The following is a 12,319-nucleotide window of genomic DNA, read 5'->3' as shown; positions in this document are numbered from 1 at the left end:
CTCATATGAAGTCTTTAGTTTGTTTATTTGATGTGTTGAGCAGTTTTTGAGTGTGTTTGTCTTTATGTTTGTGTGATATTTGTCAGTCAGATTACAGTAATGTTGTGTTTGTTATCCGTCAGGTGCCTGCAGGATTTGAATGGCATTCAGGAGAGTCGTGTGTTTATTTTAAGACGTCAAAGAGACGCTGCACAGAATTAACTTCATCTTCTTCTGTTTTAGCCTGAAACCCTGCGTGACACATCAGTCATCTTTATCAAGCCAGTGTTGGTTCAAAAAGGGACAAACTCAGCTGTTGGGTTAAATGAACCTTTACAATTTTTATTTTTGATTAAAACACCCCAGCATTTGTTAAATTACAAACCAGTGGGTTGTGTTCATCCCTTTTCGACCCAATGCTGGGTTGATGATCGACAGCAAAGACAGCTCTGCTCAACATTACAGATCCTCTCTTAGAATGAGATGAGAAAAACACAAATACATTTACAAGCAACAGTAAAGAAACGCATGAAAAATATCACACTGACAAACAACATCACTGAAATGCACGCACACACACGCACCTGTAGTGTTCATCTCTCTCTCTCTCTCTCTTTCTGTAAGCAGCAGATGTCTCTGAAGTTGTGTGTTGATTCAGACTCTAAAGGTCATACGATGGCAAAAGTTAAATGAAGTGAAAAACTGAATAAAATCATCAATGTTGCTGTGATTCCTTCCTCACATGACAATAAACAGACAGATGTGTTAAATATACAGCTCATACCTGTGTGATCAAGGAACACTGGATTCATCCACAACAATAGAGATGAAAAAATGAGCCTTTGCTTTAATAGATGTGAATTATTGCATCTTTTTTTTATTTGTCCTTCAAAAGAAATGCACAATTCAGCAAAGCTATTACATACAAACAGGCAAACAAGAGAACTTGAACTTCTGTGTGTCATTAAAACCATGAGACAGAAGATTCAACCAAACACAACAACAACAGCCCGCAAATCCACAAACTTCAGCCGATGCTACAAATCACCTGCGTCCGCTTCCCATCAGAGTCCAGAGACGTTTACCGCGGTACGACATCAGAGAGGAACAGAGCAGATCTTTGCATAGCTCAGATGTTTTGGACGTAAGGCACTTGATGAAGATTTTTATTAGACAATTGACTGCAAGACCGATCAATCCTTTACAAGCTATAATGTTCTCATCTCACATCAGCAAGCACTAAAACCAAATCTGAAAACCTAAATAGAAACGTAGAGTCGTCTCCTGAACGTCTGCGCTTTTGGCATCATGCTCTTCAAATACTGAAGGAGATTTCTTGTGCATATTGGGAAGAGAGGATGATCCATCACTCCACGCTACCCAGAGTTTCTTAAAAACACATCAAAACATTGTGCCATGGTTTCAGGGTCAAAGGCAACCAGTTGTTCTACTAACGTTGTTTTACCAGAAATTAAAACTATTTTTTAAAACAAAAACAAAACAAGTAAACGTCTGGAGAGATTTGAAAAGTTTGGCACAACTGTATTTCTGGAGGTAACGTCGGTCTGTTGTTGTGTCATGATAAGGTTCGTCTGGATTGAGTTTAACCCAGCTGATCTTCATACTGCTTACGAAAAGAATCACCAGCAGGAAAGAAATCCCAGCATCTCTCCTGATACATCTTCCACACGTATGATTCCTGCGAACACACAAAGAGACGTAAAGCAAAACCTCTCGACCTTCAGTTGAGCTATAAAAACCAAAGAGAGATCTTCCTCGCCCCATACCTGACCCGTGTGTTCGGTCTCGTCCTTGTTGATCAGATACATCAAAAAAAATCTGAAAGATAGCAAACCAGAATCAAGTTAAAAAACACCAACCATCTGTGAATGAGTCTCAACCATCTGTGATCTTTCACTGCGTTCCAGCATAAAAAATCTAAAGAGTAACAAAACAAAAAAAACATGGATGATGTCATTAGGTGTAGATGATGTGATGAGACTCACAGATAGTTAGCGAGATTGTGCTCCTGTAGGGTGTGCGTCTCAAAGCCATGTGGTGTCGTGTCGAAATAATCATTGCCAATTCCACAGATGAAACATTTGGTCTGTGAAGAGAGGAGTTTGATTGATTCAAACAGCAGAAATAAAGATGCGATGACACACGTACAGTACAGATAATCTCTTATACCTCCATATCTTCTTTGACCTGCTCCTGTTGATCTCTCAACTCTCCAAAGGCATCGATGATCAAACCTGAGGCAACACATCACAGCTTTAACAATCTTACACCGACCACAGAGAGCGAATATTCATCATTTCTGTCTGTGTGTTACCTTGAATAATAGCCAGCAGAATTACAATCACAAAGAAGAAGAAAGTGATGTCAAACAGAATCCGATAGAGCTCGTACGGGTCGCCCGCAGGGTCCTCGATTTCATCTCCAATACCCCCACCGGCACGAACGCCAACATACATGTGAAACAGGTAACACTGAAACACAGACAGACAGATGTATTATTGGCTAGACTGAAATCAGTAATTGAACACCCAGACATCTCTCTCTCTCACCGTCATCATATCATCACACTTCATATCAGGCTCATCCTCATCTGAACTCTTGTTGTAGAATTTGCGGAAAAAGTTGAAAGCCACGACGGTGTAGAGATAAACGACAACAGCAAGCAGCCCGACCGTCAGCACCAGCTGAAGAAAGACATCAAGAAATCATTTCAACAGATTCAACAAAAGATACAACGGCAAGAAAAATTATGTGAACCTCTGGAAATGAAGTGGTTTTCTACAGTGATTTGCCATAAATATGATCTGATCCTCATCTAGGTCACAACAATAGACAAACACACATGTCAACAAGCTGACAACACACAAATAAATCTAGAAAACATCCATTAAACATTCACAGTGCTGGAGGAAAATGTGAGTGAACCCTTGGATTAAATCGCTTGTTGAAACTCCTTTGGCAGTATTGACTTTAAGCAAACACTTTCAGTCGTTCTGAAACAGACGTGAACATCGTTCAGAAGGAATTTTTAACCATTACTCTTTACAAAACTGCTTTAACTCAGACACATTTGTAGGATGTCTGGTGTGAGCCGCTCTCTTGAGGTCATCTCTACAAGGTTAAGGTGGGTTGTTCAAATTTACTACCCTTCCAGGTTGTTTGTGGTCGAAACAGCCACTAAATTAAACAGCTGTAAAAATTTAGCAGATTCATTTTTTCTAATTTTGTTTTGCATAAATCTCTTAATCAACGTCAGTAATTTTCAAAACTACCAAATGTTTACAAAAATTCCATGATTTTAACTACATTTTCACAGTCTTGCATGTCAAATATTAGTAAAAACATTGGTTTTGATGCATTTTTTTGGGGCAGCATCAGATTTTTTCTCCTGTTTCTCGCCACTGTATTTACAGACGCTTTCTTCAGACACACTCACGTTGTCATGATTATGTGCCTGGCCTGAAGTTAACTTTCTGTCTGTGCTTGTTTATCAGTCTGGTTAATGACTAAACTGACCTCTGAAACAAATAACTTGTGGAAAATAAAAACTTTTTGGGTTTCCTTAAGCTGAGAGGAGATGGCGAGCAAAGATGACTGCTGTCAGGAGAAGTTCAGCGGCAAGGCAAGAATTCAAGGATCTGAAGTTAACATTGTCGATTAATATTACACACACAGTAATGTTAGCTAATGTAATGGTTGATTTGCTTTAGATGTGATCTGAACTAAGCCACAAAAGCTGTTAGTTTATGTTGTTGCCAGTGAATGTGAATTATTATGAAGACATAAAGTGTGTTGAGTGTAATGAACCTGTTTGCCGTTGTGTGTGACAGATGACAAGATGGTCCTCAGAGTTTTAAAGCCCATGGCGATGTCCAACAGATGGGCAGCAAAGAAGAAATTATTATAGTGTCCCAGTATAGACATAGTGGTGTACCAGACCAGATACAAGAAAGACTGGAGAAGAAGAAGAAGAAGAAAAGGTTAAATGTCTCCAGACATGAGATGAGAAGTCCCTGCTGTCCACTGAGAGCACTTACATTATCTGTGAAGACCACACCCATTTTCCACATGTGATATTTTGTATCAATGGAGCTCAACCTGAAATAAAATATCATAACACATGTCATCTTTACATTAACTAGCTCTTTAACAAAATAAAATCAAATCAATTGAAAAAAAAACATCTAACAGATTAAGTGTAAGATTTGATTTGTGTGTGAGATGTTTTTGTGTATGAAGATCAACATGTATGAAGCTTGATCTTTCTGATGATGAGCAGGAGTGATTTTCTGACCAGGACAAGAGCGATGCGTCTTTAACCACCGTGTCTTCAGTGGGGTTAAAGTCCAGAGCGTTTTTATCCAAACCCAAGAGTTCAGCGATCCGTTCGGCACCATAAAGATCTCCATACTTCTTTATCACCTGCAGGAGTCACATCACAACATCAGTGAAGCACATCACACACGTCCAGTCTTCTTCACCTTCATCTTCTCAATCTGTCAAATATTCACACTTGCCTTGCGTTTTACAAACTTGTCCCAGTAGTTGTTGGGGAAAGATCTGTAGGACAGAGAGATTAAATCCATCATCTTTTCTTCATTGCATTATAGTGTTTATCTTATGGTCTGGATGAACAAAAGCGTTGTATGATTTAGACTCACGGTGTGTTGATGACCAATCTGTCCCATTGTCCTTTAATATCATCATCAGATGGCTGTTCAGTGATGTACAGTCCATCAAACTCCAGCTTACGTGCAATTTCCTTCTCACGTTTAAAAACCACCAAGGGAACCTAACGTAAAGAGACGTTTACCGATCATCTCAATCTGTGACAACAGAATATCTATCAGCAGCACTAATCGTACCTTCAGATAATAATAACCCAGCACACAGAGGAAAGAGATGAGCGTGTGCATGACGGCCAGGCAACGGAGAGCGGGTGCCATATAACCACTGCTCTCCTGCAGGACGAAATACTCCACAACACCTTCATCATCATCATCATCACGCCGAGACCACGGATCCAAATCATCAGAATCCTCACCGGTCACCTTCTCACAAACACAAACACACACAGATGCACCATAAATTCACTGCCAGACACTTTGGAGAACAATACTGTACTGTATGAAATGAATTCTTGTATCACCTTGTAAAAGAGCAGAATAAAGTTGATGGCAAAAGCCACAAACAGAGCCAGGAAACGCAGGTTATAAAAGTTTCTGGCCAGATAATTCTGCAAACACAAACACATTTTTTCAGATGGTAGACAGAAACATGATACTTACCAAAACACAAATACTTGTTCAAATACAGCACGTGTAAAGCGACTCACCAGCATTTTAGTCTGATAGACATCCAGGCCAGCAAAAAATGAAGCCATGCAGGCGTCAGGCGTCTCTTTTCTTTGTCCACGTCTGTTCTTCACAGGTCTCTTCTCTTCATCTGCTGTAGGATCTGACACAGGTTCACCTCTCATTTTATCCTGATCTGACTTCTCTCTGTCCTCAACACTGACCACACAAACACACAAACAACATACTGAGAGAAGATTTTCGTTACACAAACACAACACAGTATGTCACATACCATAGTACTTTCATACTTTTACAACATCATCATCCAAAAATTTATACAAAATCTGTGATGAGATGTCTGTGTTTTGTTTATTCTCATGAAAAAATGCAAAACTCACTCGGCTTTCTCAGATTCTGATTTGGTTTCAAACTCGGCGGCCTGTTTACTGGCGGCTTCCTGCAAAGAACAGAAGACAGCTGATGATAAAACAACAGCAGCAGCAGCAGCAGCATTTCTTCCTCCTTACAGGTGATTTAAAGGATTAAATCTCAGTCCCACTAACACAAAACACTTTAGGATCCATCAAGTTACACGGTGTACACAGACCTGAGCTTTCTTCTGATGGACGGCGCTGGCTAAAGAAGGAGCGTCCACTCCCACAACCTCAGACACATCTCCCAGGCCCGGCTCCATCCCGTGTTTGCCTCCTTCTCTCCTGGGCTGAACGTTCATCAGCTCCGACATGAGGTCCAGTTCCTCCTGCTCTCCGGCAGCTGCGTGTCTGAGCTCGGCCACAGAAGATGCATCAAAGTACTCCAGCTTCTCCATCTCCAGGACGTCTCCGTGGATCCCGAACTGCGTGGGATCGGGCATGTTCCCCAGAATATCGGTCACTTTCATGTTCTTGGCTCCCTCCACGAGACCTCCGCCAAACAAGGTGGACCACAGGACGTGAAAGAAGCCCCACACCAGGTTGTAGAGAAACCGGAACATGCCGATAAAGATCATCCAGAAAAAGTAGAAGTACGCTCGGATCATCTCCTTCACGCTCATTTTCCTCAACTTTCGATACTGCCGCTTTATGCTTTTAAGCGTCAACATCTGTCGGAGGTTGGAAAGACTCTTCCTCGTCGAGACGCAGGCCAGAGAGAAGGCCGAAGAAGACTCCAAAGCACCATCGTCTTCCTCTTGATTCTCAGCCACACTTTGTGCATCGTCATCTTCCTCCGGCTTCTCCGCAGCGTCGGGCTCGGAGATCAGAGACGCCAGTTGCATCTCAAAGATGGTGTCCTCGCAGAAGTTCACAAACAGCTCCATCTTCTCAGATTCTCCACCCTCGTTGACGACATCAAAGATGAACTGTCGTTTGGACTCTTTGACCTGCGGCTTTTCCCACTGGGTTCTGCTGGACTCGCTGATCTCAAAGTAAACCCGCTCGATTCTCTTGGCTCCGCCCATGATCTCGATGCGGCCCAGGTACGGCTCGAAGTAGTTCAGGATGCTTTCGGCTAAATTCAAGAACGTGGCCAGACGGCCGTCGTGGGGCATGTGCTCCGATAAGTTGGTGAGGAGAACCGCCATGTTGAAGCCGATGTCCTTGGCCGGTTCGTGGAAGCGCTTCACGAACTCCTCGTAGTCGAACATGTCGTTCTCGTCCGCCTCCGAGCAGGACAGCAGGAACTCGATCTCGGACTGCGAGTACTGCTTCTGGTTCTCCATGGACTTCTGAAACTCCTTCTTGGAGATGACTCCTTTCCTGTCGGGGTCGTGCTTTTTGAAGCCGTCAGAGGTGGTCAAATCTTTCAGCTTGAGGAACATGTCAAAGAACTTCAGGATCATCTCCACATTGCTGGAGGACTCCACAAGAGTATCTACCATCTGTTTGCCGATAGTCCCGTTCACAACATTACCTGCGGGAGAATGAAAGCGTCTTATTGTCACAAAACATCTTTAACCTTCTCTCATGTACGATCATTTAATAACTTTGTACAGGAAAGCATTTTATTTTGAAATATTTTCAATAAGGATCAGAGCACCTTCCAATAGAGATAACATCATTACGATCATGTCCTTCTGTAGGTCCATCAGCTCCTTCAACAGCTCGATCTGACTGGAGTCCTGTCAAAACACAGATACACAAACATTGTGTGTCACTAAACTCTGGAGAATAGTGTGATGAAGATGAGGAAGATTGAAGAGAGGAAGATTAAGGTCATTTTGCACCACACATGGTCACAGTCTGATGTCACAGCTTTGACTCTTTTCACATCTCTTCTAATAGCAGCTTTCATTTCCTAAATCAGCCGATCAAAGCAGCATCTGTTCCATTGAACTGCAAGACATTTAATCTCTGATGGACACAAAACTCTCACCCACTCATGCTGATGATCAGAGAGACATCTAGTCTTCAAGTTTAAGGGAGAGGCCGTCTGCTTTAGAAATGCACAGATCTTTTTTTTTTTTATAACACAAAGAACAATACAAAAAGCCAGGGACAGGAGTAAGCCATCAATTGCACATACATCATCCAAGATAGAATTAAATAAATAAAAAAATAAAAACAATATAAAGATACAGACAAGATTATACAGATATATAAAAAAATAAAAAATAAAATAAAAAAAATAAAAAATAAAAAAAGGCCTTGCTAAATCACAATAACTTAAACTTGTCAAACAGATAGACAGTTTTGACAGCTTTTTTGTTTTTACTTTCCTTAATAGTATTCATATATAATTCAACTTCTTTTAATACTACCAAGAAAAAAGGTTTCCGGGTACTAAATTTACAGCAATGAATATGGTACTTCACAAGTAAAATTAACAGGTTGATTATGAAAGCCTCATTTTCCAACTTCGAATTGTAATTCAAAAACCCAAATATTACATTTTCATATAATAAGCTGAAGTTAGACATTACTTTAACATTTATAAAATTACAAACCTCACACAAAAGCCTCTTTGTATACTGACAATGCCAGAAAATATGTGGGACTGTTTCTGGTTGTAATAAACAAAATGAACAATTCACATCAATATCCTTAATAAATCTGGTTAAAAAGTGTTTTGCAGGGTAAAATTTATGTAGTATCTTAAATGAAATTTCTTTAATTTTATTTGTAATAAGATACTTATTAGGTAATACCCAAACTTTCTTCCAATCAATATTTTGGGTGAACTTTGACCAATAAAAAATAACATATGGTTTACTAACAATTCCTTTCCTGAAATAATGAGCGAATAGCCTTATTTTTCGTGCTAGATGAAAAACAGATTTTCCCACAGAAAGTGTCAACAGGGTGAAATAAGGAAGCATGTTTTGAGTATAATATAGAAATGCACAGATCAACCAGAAATAATTCCTAACTGGACGTTATGTTTGTATGTGGTTTATTTTTATATCAATGCATCTCTGTAGAGAAAGATCTTGAGAAAAGTTTTGATGTCTTATCTCTGTCTGATAAAGATCTGCTTATATATTGACAAGAGTACCCATGGTGGTAACTGCTGTATTTCTGCTGTCACAAGCGCCATCTGCTGTCAGAGTGTGAAATCATCTTCATATTCCAATCCGTTCATCACTTGCAACATTAAAAAACCAAATCAATTAAATGTTTATTTACATTTATAGAAGCAGGAAGAAACACAGAAAAATAAGGGGACAACAAAAGTAGCAGAGTACAGCGTCTAAATGTAAACCATAGCGAGTGCAGTAATAATATAACATACAGAAGAGAGATCTAAATAAGCCAATGTCAAAGAACTCCAAGGAGAAAAAAAACAATTTATTGGGGGAAAAAGTCCTATGGAGGAAAAAACCCTTGAGAGAAAGCCAGACATAGCTGATTGTAAAGATATCATATATTTATATTTAGTAGATTAAATGGGAAGCAGTCAGTGGTCACTGGGCAGACATCGACTGGGAATCAATTAAAAACTCATCTTTAAAAAAAAATACTTGACATAGATATTGACCCTATTTCTATCTTTTCTTTATTATATAAAAAAACAACACCACTAACTTTCTCTTTCTCTTTCAACAGCTATTTTTTCAGAATAGTGAAAACTTGATCTTGTGAGCTCAAATGAGCCACAGCACCTAAATCAGTATACCAACATCTGGACCAAAATACCAAAACATTATTATATTATATACACATGATGTCATAATCATTTCTCCAGTCTTTCTATGAAATAAAACATCTAATAGAGAAAGAGTTGAGGATTATCAGAACATTTCATCTCATGATGAGTTTAGACTGACCTGTGACAACTTCATCTGCATGTTAGCAAACACATGAAGAAATCCAACAACTGCATCCCAGAGTCGGCTGTGAGCTAAACTCTGCTGATTCCCAACACACGGACCCTGACACGCACACAGAGACAGAGATGTTGTTTCACAGTTGTGTTGTGATGTTTGTGAACGCTTGTGAAACAGTGATGTTACCTGAATGTATTCAGTCAGAGAATTAAAGATCTGTTTAGCTACAGCAAGAGCTTTAGAGAAATTACGCTGACCGGCCTCATCCATCACATCTTTACCAGAGTAATACCAGTAAAAATCACTGATAGATTCCTGTAAACACAACAGATCAACAACATCAGCACACAAAGCAGAAGAGGATGATTGATGAACTGCTAGAGAAGTTTATGTTGTGTTGACCTGTAGTCTGAGCAGATAATCCACCGTACTTATGATGATATTAACTGTGGTCGTGTTGCCCGTTTGGGTTCTCAAGAAGTTCTGAAAATCTGACAAACACAAAACACATCTCTGCATCCTTTCAATTCATTTCTCTTGTGTATAGTTAAGTGTCATCCTTCAGTCTTGTGTGTTTACCGTTATTATGTCCTTCACACAGCAGCTGAAGAAACCTGAAAAGATCTTTAGTGAACTCATCATTCTGAAGAACTTTAGACCCTTCAGAGGAGGAAGACAAGAATCACTTCATCACACATCTACAAGTCAAGTCAGACTAACATGAATCATTCAATAAAGCATCTCTGTCAGTTTGATTCATATAAACAGAACCTAACAAGTGAAAGATTTACTGGTGTTACACATAAAAGGTGAATACATTTAACATCATGCTTTTGGTTTATCATCAGATTACTGAGAAAGAAAGAGAAAGAGAGACAGATAGACAGACATAAGGGTGTAAACCGTGTATTTACCCCGTTCTCTCATGTTGACTGCCACCGATGACAAAACAATAAGAAGTAAACATTGAAAAACAACAGAGATCAGTCAAAGAGAAGAGACAGCAAAGATATCTGACACAAAGTTTCACCATCACTTGAATCACAGGAGACTAAACAGACCAATGATATATGACCACTGAATGATTGACTTTATATATACAGTAAAGTCTCAAACATGCTTGAAGATTTCATATAAAACTAAATCAAAGAGGTACTTTTATCAGTCTTAAGAACAAAAAACATCTATAACACATTATAAATAAAGATTAGATGTACAGTATACAGTAGGATGAAGTAACAGCCCAATACTGACAACTAAAAATATCAGTGTAGTTTATTATCTAAGAGTTTGTCAGATGGATTTTCATGATGAGAAATCATTGACTGATGGTGTGTGATTATAAAAATGATTTCATTAACTCAAAACCTAATAAAGTGTAAGAAACCCAACAGACCGACAGCATCTGATCAATGAGTTCAGCACAAACACCAAGTGAGACTTACTGGAACCTTCTTCAGTGACCATCCCCAAACCTTCAGCTTTATTCTGACGCTCGAAAGCGTTCAGATCCAGAACACTGCACAGCATCACAGAACCATACATCAATTACACATCAATTACACAATAACAAATCAATATTTCAATAATGGATCCAATGTGAAGCACCTGCACGACTGCATGAGTCCAGACAAACTCTTGAAGAATCCAACATCTCGTTTCTCCTTCAGATAGTCCAACATTTTCTGTGCAGTACGTGAAATCATTTAATACAAGCACACGCTAATGTTCAGAAACATCTTATGTGGCGAGATGTCGAATCAAAAGTAAAATGACATCATCACTCACCTGCTGAACTAACACGTTTCCTCCATTGAGAACAGAGATGCCAAGTTTGAGTGTGAACGTGACCATCGAACCCAAACGCCCTGAACAATTACACACAACACAAACCAAACATATACACTCAGTGTGTGTGACTGTGTTAAAGGTGGTGTGCACGCGCACGTGTGTGTGTGTGAGTGTATAGTAAGTGTTCACCTTTACTAGCACTGATCATCTGCAGCACCATCTCTGCCGCTCCTCTGTCATGGAGTCGAGCTTGCTGATAGAGAGTCTTCTGCTTCTCCATCTCCTTTTCCTGATAACACACACAAACACACGCACACACACAAACACACACGTCAGGAGCGATTCCAACTTTATTAAATGAACTTCTGAATTTGTTTCTCCTCACCTCAAATGTTTTCTCTTTAGCAGCGTCCTCATCATCTTCATTCTCAGCACAGCTCTGCAGATGAAGATGAACACAGTGATGTCACACAAAAAGCAAAACACATGACAACATAAAACACATGACGAATGATCACCTTAGCCATCATGTCTGCATAAGCCACGTACAGACGATCATCCTCTACAGAACTGAAATGATGAATCAGAAAACAGCAGAAGATCACTTTTAACATACTGGGTTTGCTTCTAAAGCTCAGCTTAGTGTGTCTGTGTGTGTTTGTGTGAGGTGTGTGTTTGTGTGTGTGTGTGTTTACCTGCTCTCTGTCAGTGCGTTATGACTGAAATGCAGTATGAGTTGATGAAGAGGATCTGGTTGAATGTCTCTGATCTCCTCTTCCTCATCATCAGTCTTTGGCTGTGTCCTCTGCACAAAGACAAACAAACACACGCACACACACACACACACATGCACGCATGCACACACACACACACACACGCACGCACGCACGCACGCACGCACCCACACACACACCCACGCACCCACACACACACCCACACACACACACACACACACACACACACACAC

The 12,319-nt window shown here is 39.9% G+C and overlaps 1 protein-coding gene across 10 annotated transcripts in view; it reads right to left on the bottom strand.

Moving 5' to 3' along the window:
- Positions 1 to 589: 589 nt before the first annotated feature.
- LOC135761036 (ryanodine receptor 3) overlaps positions 590 to 12,319 on the bottom strand; it is a 63,950-nt gene continuing 52,220 nt past the window's right edge. For 4 of the 10 annotated variants that reach the window (XM_065275124.1, XM_065275128.1, XM_065275130.1 and 1 more), the window contains 29 exons: positions 12,048 to 12,157; positions 11,871 to 11,922; positions 11,738 to 11,791; positions 11,542 to 11,641; positions 11,350 to 11,429; positions 11,170 to 11,246; positions 11,007 to 11,080; positions 10,476 to 10,493; positions 10,141 to 10,221; positions 9,964 to 10,052; positions 9,748 to 9,876; positions 9,562 to 9,666; positions 7,335 to 7,416; positions 5,905 to 7,208; positions 5,696 to 5,754; positions 5,336 to 5,513; positions 5,150 to 5,236; positions 4,866 to 5,051; positions 4,662 to 4,792; positions 4,518 to 4,560; positions 4,295 to 4,422; positions 4,038 to 4,098; positions 3,808 to 3,954; positions 2,550 to 2,684; positions 2,315 to 2,471; positions 2,170 to 2,234; positions 1,986 to 2,086; positions 1,767 to 1,818; positions 590 to 1,678 (listed from right to left, as the gene is read on the bottom strand). In XM_065275124.1, the coding sequence (XP_065131196.1) occupies positions 1,583 to 1,678; positions 1,767 to 1,818; positions 1,986 to 2,086; positions 2,170 to 2,234; positions 2,315 to 2,471; positions 2,550 to 2,684; positions 3,808 to 3,954; positions 4,038 to 4,098; positions 4,295 to 4,422; positions 4,518 to 4,560; positions 4,662 to 4,792; positions 4,866 to 5,051; positions 5,150 to 5,236; positions 5,336 to 5,513; positions 5,696 to 5,754; positions 5,905 to 7,208; positions 7,335 to 7,416; positions 9,562 to 9,666; positions 9,748 to 9,876; positions 9,964 to 10,052; positions 10,141 to 10,221; positions 10,476 to 10,493; positions 11,007 to 11,080; positions 11,170 to 11,246; positions 11,350 to 11,429; positions 11,542 to 11,641; positions 11,738 to 11,791; positions 11,871 to 11,922; positions 12,048 to 12,157 (3,981 nt within the window). In that variant the 3' untranslated portion in view covers positions 590 to 1,582. Of the gene's footprint in view, positions 1,679 to 1,766; positions 1,819 to 1,985; positions 2,087 to 2,169; positions 2,235 to 2,314; positions 2,472 to 2,549; positions 2,685 to 3,807; positions 3,955 to 4,037; positions 4,099 to 4,294; positions 4,423 to 4,517; positions 4,561 to 4,661; positions 4,793 to 4,865; positions 5,055 to 5,149; positions 5,237 to 5,335; positions 5,514 to 5,695; positions 5,755 to 5,904; positions 7,209 to 7,334; positions 7,417 to 9,561; positions 9,667 to 9,747; positions 9,877 to 9,963; positions 10,053 to 10,140; positions 10,222 to 10,475; positions 10,494 to 11,006; positions 11,081 to 11,169; positions 11,247 to 11,349; positions 11,430 to 11,541; positions 11,642 to 11,737; positions 11,792 to 11,870; positions 11,923 to 12,047; positions 12,158 to 12,319 lie in introns of all 10 variants that reach the window. The other 6 variants (XM_065275123.1, XM_065275127.1, XM_065275126.1 and 3 more) reach the window with 3 other exon arrangements.

Source organism: Paramisgurnus dabryanus, chromosome 17, assembly GCF_030506205.2.
Source record: "Paramisgurnus dabryanus chromosome 17, PD_genome_1.1, whole genome shotgun sequence".
Classification (NCBI taxonomy): domain Eukaryota; kingdom Metazoa; phylum Chordata; class Actinopteri; order Cypriniformes; family Cobitidae; genus Paramisgurnus; species Paramisgurnus dabryanus.
This window is presented reverse-complemented; position numbering and strand designations above follow the sequence as displayed.